General features: G+C 46.8%; 1 protein-coding gene across 1 annotated transcript; it reads right to left on the reverse strand.

Annotated features, from left to right (window-relative positions):
- Positions 1 to 2433: 2433 nt before the first annotated feature.
- LOC149435020 (uncharacterized) lies at positions 2434 to 9743 on the reverse strand. The gene is made up of 4 exons (XM_089663095.1): positions 9728 to 9743; positions 9008 to 9105; positions 8783 to 8918; positions 2434 to 4910 (listed from the first exon to the last, which is right to left on the reverse strand). The coding sequence occupies exons 1-4, from the start codon at positions 9741 to 9743 to the stop codon at positions 3748 to 3750; spliced, it is 1413 nt and encodes a 470-aa protein (XP_089519221.1). The 3' UTR covers positions 2434 to 3747.
- Positions 9744 to 13182: the final 3439 nt, after the last annotated feature.

Raw genomic sequence — 13182 nt, forward strand, 5'->3', positions numbered from 1 at the left:
GACAGGGAGAATGTATCACATTCAAAACCAGGGTGCTGGAATGAGACCAGCAGCAGTGATGGAGCAGGAGTGCTAAATGCTCCTGACAATTGTCCAAATGTGACCAGTGGCCATATGTAGTCAGTGATGTCACTGCTATCCCCACCCCCTTCCTTACATGGTAGGGATTCCCAATGACATCACTGATTCCTGGGGATTTGGCAGTTACAAGTATCCGTTGCTTCCTTAGGCCCCAGTGCAGGAAGCTGTTATATATAAATGTACATTTGGTTTCAATTTGTTTTTTGTATGAAAATCTCATTTTCAGAGATTGAGATGTACAGCAATATTCTGGAAAAAACACCAACTTTATCAAATCCACCCGAACCAACGAATATACAAAACAAATGCTGGAAATACAAAACAAATCCTGAAGATGAATTGGGCCAACATAACGAAGGGGAGTAAATGAAATTCTTCAATGAACGAATGTATCCAAACTAAATGGAAATCTCCAGTATGGACACGCCTAGTTATATATAGAGGTGGTAGAAATGTCTCTTCTATATGTGATGATCGGCTCCTGCAAAACACGGGACCGGAACAGGCAAAGTTTGGTTTGTACTGTCGTCTCATCCCTACTCTCCGACAACTAAACCCAGAGATCATCCCAAGTGGTCATTGTATTTGTCCCTTACATTGGTGACCAATGGGAGAAGGACCCCCTTATATCAGTGGTCAGTGTAGTGGTCCCTTACATTGGTGACCAATGGGAGAAGGACCCCTTATATCAGTGGTCAGTGTAGTGGTCCCTTACATTGGTGATCAATGGGAGAAGGACCCCTTATATCAGTGGTCAGTGTAGTGGTCCCTTACATTGGTGACCAATGGGAGAAGGACCCCCTTATATCAGTGGTCAGTGAAGCGGTCCCTTACATTGGTGACCAATGGGAGAAGGACCCCCTTGTATCAGTGGTCAGTGAAGCGGTCCCTTACATTGGTGACCAATGGGAGAAGGACCCCCTTATATCAGTGGTCATTGTATTTGTCCTTTACATTGGTGACCAATGGGAGAAGGACCCCCTTATATCAGTGGTCAGTGTAGTGGTCCCTTACATTGGTGACCAATGGGAGAAGGACTCCCTTATATCAGTGGTCCCTTACATTGGTGACCAATGGTAGAAGAACCCCCTTATATCAGTGGTCAGTATAGTGGTCCCTTACATTGGTGACCAATGGGAGAAGGACCCCCTTATATCAGTGGTCAGTGTAGTGGTCCCTTACATTGGTGACCAATGGGAGAAGGACCCCCTTATATCAGTGGTCAGTGTAGTGGTCCCTTACATTGGTGACCAATGGGAAAAGGACCCCCTTATATCAGTGGTCATTGTATTTGTCCCTTACATTGGTGACCAATGGGAGAAGGACCCCCTTATATCAGTGGTCAGTGTAGTGGTCCCTTACATTGAGGACCAATGGGAGAAGGACCCCCTTATATCAGTGGTCAGTGTAGGCCTACCCAAACGAACGCTATCCCCACTCCAGTCGATCCTAAACTCAGCGGCCAGACTCATCCACCTCACCAACCGCTCCACATCTGCCTCCCCCCTCTGCCAATACCTTCACTGGCTCCCGATTGCCCAACGCATCAAATTCAAACTGCTAACTCTGACCTACAAAGCCATTCACAACGCCGCCCCAAACTACATAACTGACCTAATACCCAAATACTACCCTACCCATGCCCTCCACTCCTCACAGGACCTCCTGCTCTCTAGCTCCCTGGTCTCCTCCTCCCACGCCCGATTGCAGGACTTCTCCAGGACTTCCCCCATCCTCTGGAACTCCCTACCCCAATCCATCAGACTGTCGCCTACCCTCCTCACCTTCAGGCGCACCCTGAAAACCCTCCTCTTCAGGGAAGCCTACCCCAACCTCACCTAACACCTGACCTCACCTAACAACTAACCTCCTCCACTCCTCCCACCACTCCATCCCCCACAGCCATCTCCTCCTGTACCACCTTCCCCTCCCTCTTAGACTGTAAGCTGGAAAGAGCAGGGCCCTCGAACCCCTCGTGTATTGTACTGTTACTGTCTTGTCTCATGTTCTGTCCCCCCCGCTACTGTACAGCGCCAAGCATACCCTTTGGTGCTATATAAATACTGTATAATAATAATGATCCTAACAGGAGTTCTGTCATTTTTCAGGATGTCAGTAAAACATGTCCTCCGTCAGTAAATGTTCATGTTGTGTCAGTAATAAAAGTCACGGAGGGTTGGGAACCCTGCAAGGGGGGCAGAGATATGTGACTGCCTAGTCCAGCCTTTCTCAGCCAGGGTTCCTCCAAAGGGTTCTAGGGCTTCCTTGTCACTTCATTGGGCTGTATATGGAAGTGTCACCGACCAGCCGTTTCTGGATACACAGCTTTGTCATCATTGCACACACACAGGATTTTGTTTTTCATTCAATACATTTTTTATTAGAATTTCACTTTTAACAAGATTGGAAACAAAAATTCATGAAACAGTAAAGGCAGAAATCCGATTGGTCAGGGAGATCCCTTGTCTGGAATGTGGGGGCGGAGTCATTATTATTGGTGTACAATACAATACACAACGTGTTCCATTATTATAACAAAGTATTGTAGAAAAGATCCCAACATAGAAAATGGGGGAAAGGAGGAAATAAAGGCGGATATGAAGGGGAATCTGTGTACGGGGAACACCTTAACAATCACCACCATTTTATTCTCCAGGGCCTCTGATGTCACAGAATAGATGTTTGGGGGTTTATCTCATCTTCAGGACCAAAATCTGCATTTTCCCATGTGTGCAAAATCATGCAGAAACAGCTCTGGCAGTGAGAGGGTTAATGTGGGCTAGATGGGATCACTCTGCTGGGGTGACATTAGAGCTCCCCCTAGCTGCAGCCTGGTAATAACATTGCCCTCCATCTATTGCACATAATGGGGGATTTTTCCTGAAATACAGCAATCAATAACAGCAGCACAATACCACATTATGGCCACTAGATGGAGCCAAAAGAATCAGAGTATGAAATAAAGTATGCCCAATATTCGTCATGGCCGGGCAAATGTCACTCACATTCTTCAAACTTTTTTTTTTTTTAACTAAACCTCTAAGTGTTTGTGAAAGCTTCCACCATAAATATACTCAGCCAATGAAAGGTGATGACTCCATATTTATTACAGGTACTTCTATAGCACTGTCCATTTATACATAAATTGTTAATTCCCATCAGTCCCCGCCCCCGAGGAGCGTACAATCTAAGGTCCCTAACTCACATTCATACATACACATACTAGGGGACAATATACCTACCAGCATGTCTTTGGCATGTGGGAAGAAACCAGAGTACCTGGAGGAGACCCCCACAGGCACAGGGAGAACATGCAAACTCCAGGCAGGTGGTGCCATGGTTGGGATTCAAACCAATGACCCGAGTACTGCCAGGCAGAAGGGCTAACCACTGAGCTGCTATCAATAGCCAACCCGGTCCCACACTTCATCCATGTCTTTGGCGGCCTCTAATCTCCTTATGAACTGTTTCTTCCATGATGAAGATCAGCCATGGAGTATATCTGAGGTGTATATCAGGGTGTGCTTCTTCCCCACATGAGAGCTGGGATGTCCAGCAACATTCATCTAGAAGACATTTCCCGCACTCAAGGCACTAATACACCTCCAGGGTTGTGTGGGACCCCTGATGTACAGGAAGACGGGACTTCAGTGAGGAACATTTCCCTCACTCAGGACAGGAAAGTGGCTTCCCTCCTGTGTGACATCTCTTATGTTTGCAAAGATGGGACTTCACTGAAAAACATTTCCCACACTCAGGACAGGCATACGGCTTCTCCCCCGTGTGAGATCTCTGATGTGTGTAAAGATTGGATTTCTGTGAAAAACATTTCCCACACTCAGGACAGGCATATGGCTTCTCCCCCGTGTGAGACCTTTGATGTGCGTGAAGATTAGACTTCTCTGAAAAACATTTCCCACACTCAGGACAGGAATATGGTTTCTCCCCTGTGTGCAATCTCTGATGAATACGAAGACTGGACTTATCAGAAAAACATTTCCCGCACTCAGAACAGGAAAGTGGCTTCTCCCCTGTGTGAGATCTCTGATGACTGTAAACATGGAACCTCATTGAAAAACATTTCCCGCACTCAGGGCAGGCATATGGCTTCTCCCCCGTGTGAAATCTCTGATGTCTGTAAAGACTGGACTTGTCTGAAAAACATTTCCCACACTCTGCACAGGAATATGGCTTTTCCCCTGTGTGAGATCTCTGATGTCTGTTAAGACCAGACTTCTCTGAGAAACATTTTCTACACTGAGGACAGATATAAGGTCTTTTCCCTGTGTGAGATCTTTGATGCTTAACAAGATCTGATTTTGCTACAAAACATTTCCCACAGTCAGGACAAGAAAATAGCTTCTCCCCCTTGTGAGATCTCTGATGTCTGGAAAGATTGTACTTCCGTGAAAAACATTTCCCGCACTCAGGACAGGAATGTGGCTTCTCTCCTGTGTGAGATGTTTTATGCTCATTAAGACGACATTTAAAACGGAAACATTTCCCGCACTGAGGACAGGAATACGGCTTATTTCCCGTGTGAGATCTTTGATGCCTATTAAGATAGGATTTATAATGGAAACCCTTCCCACACTCAGTATAGGAGAACCTCTTCCCTGTTGGAAGGCCGGCCCGGTCCCGCACTGTCTGAGGTTCCTCAGGATACAAGGAATCCGATGGTCCATCTACACTGGGTGGTGCCGGATGGACATTGGAGGGAGCCGGGTTTTTTCTTGGACTATACTGTGTGATGTCCTCATCTTCTACTTTCCAGTCTGGAGACAAAGTGAGACAATCCTCGGAGGTTTTCCTCATCTCCCGGCCATGGACTAAAATACAAAGACAAAGAGGATTACTAGACAGGAGCTGATTGGTTCCCCAAACCAGGACTCCGCCCACATCAGGCAGCTTGGTCTCTGAGGAGCTTACAATTCCACCCTCAAGGGAACTAGGAAATGGCCCCTCTGATCTCCTACCAGGTCATTTCTTTATTCATGGACCTTAGTCAGAGAGTGAGGAAACAACCAGAACTGTCTTTTATAGGAGGGACAGTGATGAGGGGATTATAGGACGAGGGTCCCCACCCCCTCTATCAATCATCGCCATCTTCCCAACACAAGAAGTACTGCACTTCCTTATTTAGTCCATGAATTAGTCATGAAGAACAGCGGGGCTGAGCCCCACCAGAGGTCAGAGAGTGAGGATGGGGGGAGAACAACCAAGATGAAGACTGGACTGATCCTGAAGACCACCATCATTGGGGTATTGACTCCTCCCTCATTATCACTTTCTGTTTAAGGGTCCAAAGTTGGAGGATGTTATCACATTATTATCACCATGTAAAAGTCTGTGCTCCAATCACATCATCCGATATAAAATGTCCAGCTGGGAGGAAATGGGTGGAAAATAATTAAGGCCTAAAGTGAAGGAAATGTGTATTTGCTCCCCTGCTGATTGTGAATGTTCGCCCCTCACACAGAAATGATCGGTCTAACAATGGAATGTTCGCCCCTCACACAGAAATGATCGGTCTAACAATGGAATGTTCGCCCCTCACACAGAAATGATCGGTCTAACAATGGAATGTTCGGTGTAACACTGAGAGACAGAATACAACAACAAATTCAGCAGAAATGCATCTAACAAATGATGACGGATCTGCATGTTCATGAGGGAAAGAAGGATTTGATCCCCTTCACAAAACATGACTTAGTACTTGGTGGCCAATCCCTTGTTGGCAATCACAGAGGTCAGACGTTTCCTGGAGTTGGCCCCCAGGTTTGCACACATCTCAGGAGGGATTTTGGCCCACTCCTCTTGGCAGATCCTCTCCAAGTCATTAAGGTTTGGTGGCTGACATTGGGCAACTCGAACTTTCAGCTCCCTCCACAGATTTTCAATCGGATGAAGGTCTGGAGACTGGCTAGGCCACTCCAGGACCTTAATGTGCTTCTTCTTGAGCCGCTCCTTTGTTGCCTTGGCCGTGTGTTTTGGGTCATTGTCATGCTGGAACACCCATCCACCACCCATTCTCAATGCCCTGGCTGAGGGAAGGAGGTTCTCACCCAAGATTTGATGGTACATTGCCCCGTCCATCGTCCCTTTGATGCGGTGCAGTTGTCCTGTCCCCTTAGCAGAAAAACACCCCCAAAGCAGAATGTTTCCACCACCATGTTTCACAGTTGGGATGGTGTTCTTGGGGTCATAGGCAGCATTCCTCCTCCTCCTCCTCCAAACATGGCGAGTTGAGTTGATGCCAAGGAGCTGGATTTTGGTCTCCTCTGACCACAACACTTCCCACCAGTCCTCCTCTGCATCATTCAGATGTTCAGTGGCAAACTTCAGACGGGCCTGGACATGTGCTTTCTTGAGCAGAGGGACCTTGCGGGCACTGCAGGATTTCAGTCCTTGTCGGCGTAGTGTGTTACCAATTGTTTTCTTGGTGACTGTGGTCCCAGATCATTGACAAGATCCTCACGTGTAGTTCTGGGATGATTCCTCACTGTTCTCATGATCATTGACACTCCACGAGGTGAGATCTTGCATGGTGCACCAGACCTAGGGAGACTGACACTTGTTTTGTGTTTCTTCCATTTGTGAATGATTGCACCAACTGTTGTCACCTTCTCACCAAGCTGCTTGGCCATAGTTTGGTAGCCCAGTCCAGCCTTGTGTAGGTCTACAATCTTGTCCCTGACATCCTTGGACAGCTCTTTGGTCTTTGCCATGGTGGAGAGTTTGGAATCTGATGGTTTGATTGCTCCTGTGGACAGGTGTCTTTTATACAGGTAACACAATGAGATTAGCAGCACTCCCTTTAAGAGACTGCTTCTAATCTCAGCTTGTTACCTGTATGAAAGACACCTGGGAGCCAGAAATCCTGCTGAATGATAGGGGATCAAATCCTTCTTTCCCTCATGAACATGCAGATCCGTCATCATTTGTTAGACGCATTTCTACTGAATTTGTTGTTGTATTCTGTCTCTCAGTGTTACACCGAACATTCCATTGTTAGACCGATCATTTCTGTGTGAGGGGGGAACATTCAGCATCAGGGGGGAGAAAATACACATTCCCTTCACTGTATGTAATGTACAACTTCTCATAAAGGATACAAAAGTTAGGACTGTACAGTATTAGTTTTCTTCTATATTCATCTGGTGATCTAGCCAGTAAATCTGTTTTATAAAACTCTGCAGCAGAATGTATCAGTTCCAGGGATGGGGCAGACCATTTACCACTGACAGGGGGCTTACAATTATCAGCTTTTATTTATTCATGTAAAACTTTTATCCCAAAAGAAAAAAACTGTTTGATGTAACTGATTATGAAGTGTGAGCTGGAGTTTGGCTTCAATTAGTTACGGTTTTTAAATCTGCTAATACATCTAAAACTCCCCTCCCCCCAGACTGACCATGCTGCTGTCTCCACAGCGGGGGCACTCTAATACAGAAGGCATGTTACTGGCCAGATCACCAGGTGAAAACGGAAAAAGCCAAAGAAAAGGAATGCAGCCGCCACCTCATACTATGTGCAGTGATAGCAGTGACATCTACTGGCCACAGTGAGACATCACAAGACAACCTAAACTTAGGGAGAAACCAAGTGAAGAACTATACAATCAGCCTGAGCCAAGTACAGCCCAGCCACAAACTAAACCCACATAGTACCTCTATTCAGGACAAGGGGCCACACTAATAAATAGTGTAAGGATCACAGCAAATTGGTGTTTAGTAATCAGAGATCACTTACAGGGGTTGTAACCCTCAGACATGGAATATGGACAAACATATCCCTCTACAGTGTGTACTTGTCTCACTCCAGAGCAATAAGAGCCATTTCTGTCTGCTGTCTCCTTCCTCTGTGATCAGCATGAATCACTTCTGACAAATCTTCCTGACACCAAGAGAAGAAATGTGAAAGGGGAGAAGCTCCAGCACACAGCCTGTGATTGACAGCCTCAGCTCTGTTCCTGTGTGCTGTGTGAAAGGGGTGTGTACCTTCCCTCCAATCATCTTTCAGAGCTCACTTCACTGAACTCTGCAGAATGTGACTTTAGCTCTCTGTCTCTTTTTTTCTGACTTCTCAGACAAACTGTATACATTCTGGGCTTTGAACAGTTGTAGAGAAGAGATTGCTGCAGATAAAAAGGTGCAACATATGTAGGATTTGTTTTATCTCTGTGTATCACTTGAGGCCAGTCACTTCTCTGGGTATATGGAGGGTTTACAACCACTTTAAATTTCTACTGTAGACAAGTTGCAGAGATCCCACACCGCTGCCTCCCATCTCCTGAGACTGCACTCAGTGACTTGGGTCTGAGACACTACAGACATATCCCTCCACCCGGCACAGCCAGCAGACAACAGAGCAAGGAACCCTGGGAGAAATGTTCTGTCAGAGATCTTACTAGACCCGGGCATGGGGAGGGAGACCCAAATCACATGTCCCAGGAGCCTAGGTCACATGACACTGCCAGCTGAACCCCAGAACCTCCATAAATCCAGTCTAGATACATAAATTGTGTCTTTAGCACAGAGAAGGAAGATTATCCGAGAGAAATCCAGGAATACAGGACGGGGAACACAGCTCAGGAAAGTGACCAGGGGATTACAGGCTGATATCACCCAGTCCCCGCCCTACTCTAGACCAATCAGTGAGCAGTATGGGTGGAGGAATGGATTTAGTGTTCATGACCCACCTGTGCTGATCTCTGTAGGAGTGTCCTCCTCTATAAATGTCCCCGTTATTCCATCCTCCTCCATAGACTGCTGATCATCCCTCACATACGCCTCTTCTTCTTCTGCTTCAACCTCAAATTCTCTCAGGTTTCCACTCTGAATATATAATAAAATTGCCATCAATGGTAACAATGCAGATAATGTACAGATCCTAATGATACTATCAGTGATTGTTCCTCATCTACCTGATGATGGTGAGGGATGGTGTGACCTTCCTGTGTGGAATCCCGGGAATACAGAGGACGGGGACATCTCTCTGGTGGGTTCCCATGACTGGATCCATCTGTAGGAAACACACACACTGACTGAATCCATTGTTTCTATGTGTTTATCAGATGATGGGGGATCTAGGTGGATCCTCCGTACTGCTCTCTCCTTTACAATAAAGTCTCCTCTTACCCGGTGATGTGAGGGGCGGCTGATTGTCCATCATGACGTCCTTGTAGAGATCCTTGTGTCCTTCTAAATACTCCCACTCCTCCATGGAGAAATAGACAGTGACACCCTGACACCTTATAGGAACCTGACACACACAATGATACAGTCACCATCCAGACACATCCCTTGTCTGTTACTGGAGAATGTCCCAGAATTCCCGGCACCGCTCACCTCTCCTGTCAGCAGCTCCATCATTTTCTTGGTGACTTCTAGAATCTTCTGCATGTTGTGTCTCTCAGGGTTTAAGGAGTCACATGGAGGCACTGTGATGGTCATATGATCACCTGACTTCAGAAGAGGAAATCTCTGTATTGAGGAACCAATAAGAATATCATGTTAGAATCCCAGAATCCTCCTCACCTCTCCGGTCAGGTCTGTGTGATGTCATGTGACCTCCCAGAATCCTCCTCACCTCTCCGGTCATGTCTGTGTTTTTTTTAATACAGATCAAAGTGATGTCATGTGACCTCCTAGAATCCTCATCTCTCCGGTCAGGTCTGTGTTTTATTAATAGAGATGAGAGTGATGTCATGTGACCTCCCAGAATCCTCCTCACCTCTCCGGTCAGGTCTGTGTTTTATTAAAAAAGTTGAGTGATGTCATGTGACCTCCCAGAATCCTCCTCACCTCTCCGATTAGGTCTGTGTTTTATTAATAGAGATGAGAATGATGTCATGTGACCTCCCAGAATCCTCCTCACCTCTCCGGTCAGCAGGTAGATGATCTCCAGGGTGAGGTTTAGTATCTTCTCAGTCATGTGACTCCGGTCCTCCTCCATCCTCATTGGTGCCATCATGTGATCTATACAGGTCTCCTTGTAGACGGATAACTTTGGGAAATGAAATAAGAATGATTTGGATGGTATTGGTCACACAATAATAGGATGTGGATGTGAGGGGGGAATAGGAGGGTTGCTGGACATTTAGGAACTACTACAATTATGGGAAGATATTTAGTTGGGACTGTTTAATATTTCTTACATTTAGGAGGTCCCGGGACCCTCTTGACCTGCTGGATCAGAAATCCCCTTTTCTCTGTTGGGTTTGTTTGGTCTCTGAACTGGTTTTGATGAGTTTTAGATCTGCAGACAAGGAATGATAAATCTGATCCTTCCTATGACTTGTTTGCTCTGAGGCAGTGCTGTGAGGTCAATGTCGGCTCATCATGAGGTCCAGGAAGGGGAACTTGATGACTTTTGGCCAGAGTTGCTGCCTAATCAGGACAATTGGCAGAACTCCGGCTGCAAGGCTCCAATCTGTGGCAGCCTGCTGACTGACAGGAGTGATGTCACTGTCACTCTCTGCAGTAAGAGAAGGGATTGGATGGGATAGCAGGAGGATGGTGCTGGTTGAGTATAGAGCTGTGAGGAAGGAGCCTATTCTCTTCCCTCCAATGACAGCCCAGTGTGGGTAGAAGGAGGACAGCAGGGGGGAGCTGTTTGGTTCCCAAGTATACTGTGATATCCAGGACATTGTACAGAGTGGTGGTGGGTTCCTGGGGCTCCGAATTCCAGCACCGGGCACTGCCAGAGCCTGTGTCATGGGAAGGTATTGGAGTGTCTCCTGAAGATGTTCAGCACTGACCCCTGACTACCTTTTAGTAAAAAAATGCACCAACAGACCTCCTAAAAGAACAAGTGTCCACCAAGGGGTGAAGGATTGTCCTTCTGCATTCCATTTGGTATCTTGGAATATATTATTTGACCAGTGAGATGGTAAGAAGGTGAAGGTTGTCTTCCTTTCCTGGTAGGAGTTCTGTAAGGAGGTCTGGAAAGTAAGTGCAGGTAAGAGGACAACCAGAGACCAAGATCCCCCCTCCCTGCCTCAGAGTCCCCCTGAGCCTGACAAACTTCTCTTTCCTCAGAGCTCTGCTCCCTGCCAACCCTATCAAAGACCCAGATTCCTTCAGCTACTCTACCCCCTCAAAACCCTTGAACTCCACTGCCCCCTAAGGGGTCCCAAAGTCTCTCATCCTCAGTAATCCCTGAGAGACCCCTCAGCTCCTCTACTTCCCTCAGACCCCTCAGTATTTCCCTCCCTCTGACACCAATGATGGAACATATTCTTCATGGCCGGCTGGGGAATGTTTCCTTCCTCCTGAGCAGCAATGTAAGGGGCTCTATGCTCCATACTCCTGACCCCGGCACTCCATCATTGTGTTGGCTGCATAGTGTAATGATTGCCCATTGGCTGCCTGTGTAGTGTCATCATTGCCCTTTGTAGGCCATGTATGGTCAGGATGGTCCTTGTCTTGTCTATTTATTGTCAGTGCTGTTTGTTTAGAGGACCATATTACTAGAATTTATCTCCACAATGAGGAGAATGTTCCGGCCCCGGAAGTGGGGGAATGTTCTGCCCCTGAAGGGGTTCATCTGGGTTCCCACACTATATATGTGTGTATCATCATCTGCTGGAGATAAAAGACGTCACAGTGACTATGGAGGAAGAGGACGGACGTGACTATGGAGGAAGAGGACGGACGTGAATATGGAGGAAGAGGACGGACGTGACTATGGAGGAAGAGGACGGACTTGACTATGGAGGAAGAGGACGGACGTGACTATGGAGGAAGAGGACGGACGTGACTATGGAGGAAGAGGACGGACGTGACTATGGAGGAAGAGGACGGACGTGACTATGGAGGAAGAGGACGGACGTGACTATGGAGGAAGAGGACGGACGTGACTTTGGGGGAAGAGGACGGACGTGACTATAGAGGAAGAGGACGGACGTGACTATGGAGGATGAGGGTGGACGTGACTTTGGGGGAAGAGGACGGACGTGACTATGGAGGAAGAGGACGGACGTGACTTTGGGGGAAGAGGACGGACGTGACTATAGAGGAAGAGGACGGATGTGACTATGGAGGAAGAGGACGGACGTGACTATGGAGGAAGAGGACGGACGTGACTATGGAGGAAGAGGACGGACGTGACTATGGAGGAAGAGCACGGACGTGACTATGGAGGAAGAGAACGGACGTGACTATGGAGGAAGAGGACGGACGTGACTATGGAGGAAGAGGACAGACGTGACTATGGAGGAAGAGGACGGACGTGACTATGGAGGAAGAGGACGGACGTGACTATGGAGGAAGAGAACGGACATGACTATGGAGGAAGAGGACAGACATGATGGGGAGTTACTGGGTGTAAATATAAAATAACATCTTATTACCTCCTCTGCTGCTACTTTGACCACTGTCTCCTCGCTGCTTCTTATGGTATGGAACTTCTTGTCTTTATTGCAGATGACTTCCTGTCTTTACCTGACATCACTTCCTGTCTCTGCCTGACATCACTTCCTGTCTGTGTTCTACAATAACTTCCTTTCTGGATAGAAGTGAGATCACCACCTTGTGGCGTTCAGAGGAACTGCAGCCCCAAGAAACATTAAAATAACCGTTCCTGTGGTTTCCATGAAAGATCAAAAATAACTAAAAAATAACTGAGAAAAAATAAATCTCTCTCTTATGCAACCAACTATTTATTTTCCAATATTTTTATTGAAATGTTTCAAGTTACAGAAAATGTAATAGACAAGTGTCATGTTATAAGGTATGAAATATGCCCAACAAACAGGCGGATGAATAAACAACAGACATCCCGCAGGGAAGCAGGAAATGTGTGCAATAATGACTGGAGACGTCACATAGAACATTCCCAGCATTAAGTCCACCTTGTACAGGGGAAGCAATAATAGGAGACATATGGATCACACAGAGCATTCATCATACACACCACACATAGTGCACAACACATACAACATGGAACTACACTAGCACCAGAACATGGGAAAATAAAAGAGACAGCAGAAAGGAAGAAAAGAGGGTAACAGTAATGAGAGGAGAGGAAGAGGAGAGGGGAGGGGAGAGGAGGATAGAAGAGGAGGAGAGGAGAGGAGGAGGAGAGGGGAGGAGAAGG

This window comes from Staurois parvus, unplaced genomic scaffold (genome assembly GCF_062004578.1).
Source record: "Staurois parvus isolate SC_StPar_1 unplaced genomic scaffold, SC_StPar_1.0 ptg001623l, whole genome shotgun sequence".
NCBI classification, from domain to species: Eukaryota; Metazoa; Chordata; class Amphibia; order Anura; family Ranidae; genus Staurois; species Staurois parvus.

Coding starts and splice junctions, on each gene's coding strand:
- LOC149435020 (XM_089663095.1), bottom strand. Junction 8,919..9,007: donor CCATCCCTCACCATCATCAG/GTAGATGAGGAA, acceptor TTATATATTCAG/AGTGGAAACCTGAGAGAATT. Junction 4,911..8,782: donor TCCTACAGAGATCAGCACAG/GTGGGTCATGAA, acceptor TTTGTATTTTAG/TCCATGGCCGGGAGATGAGG.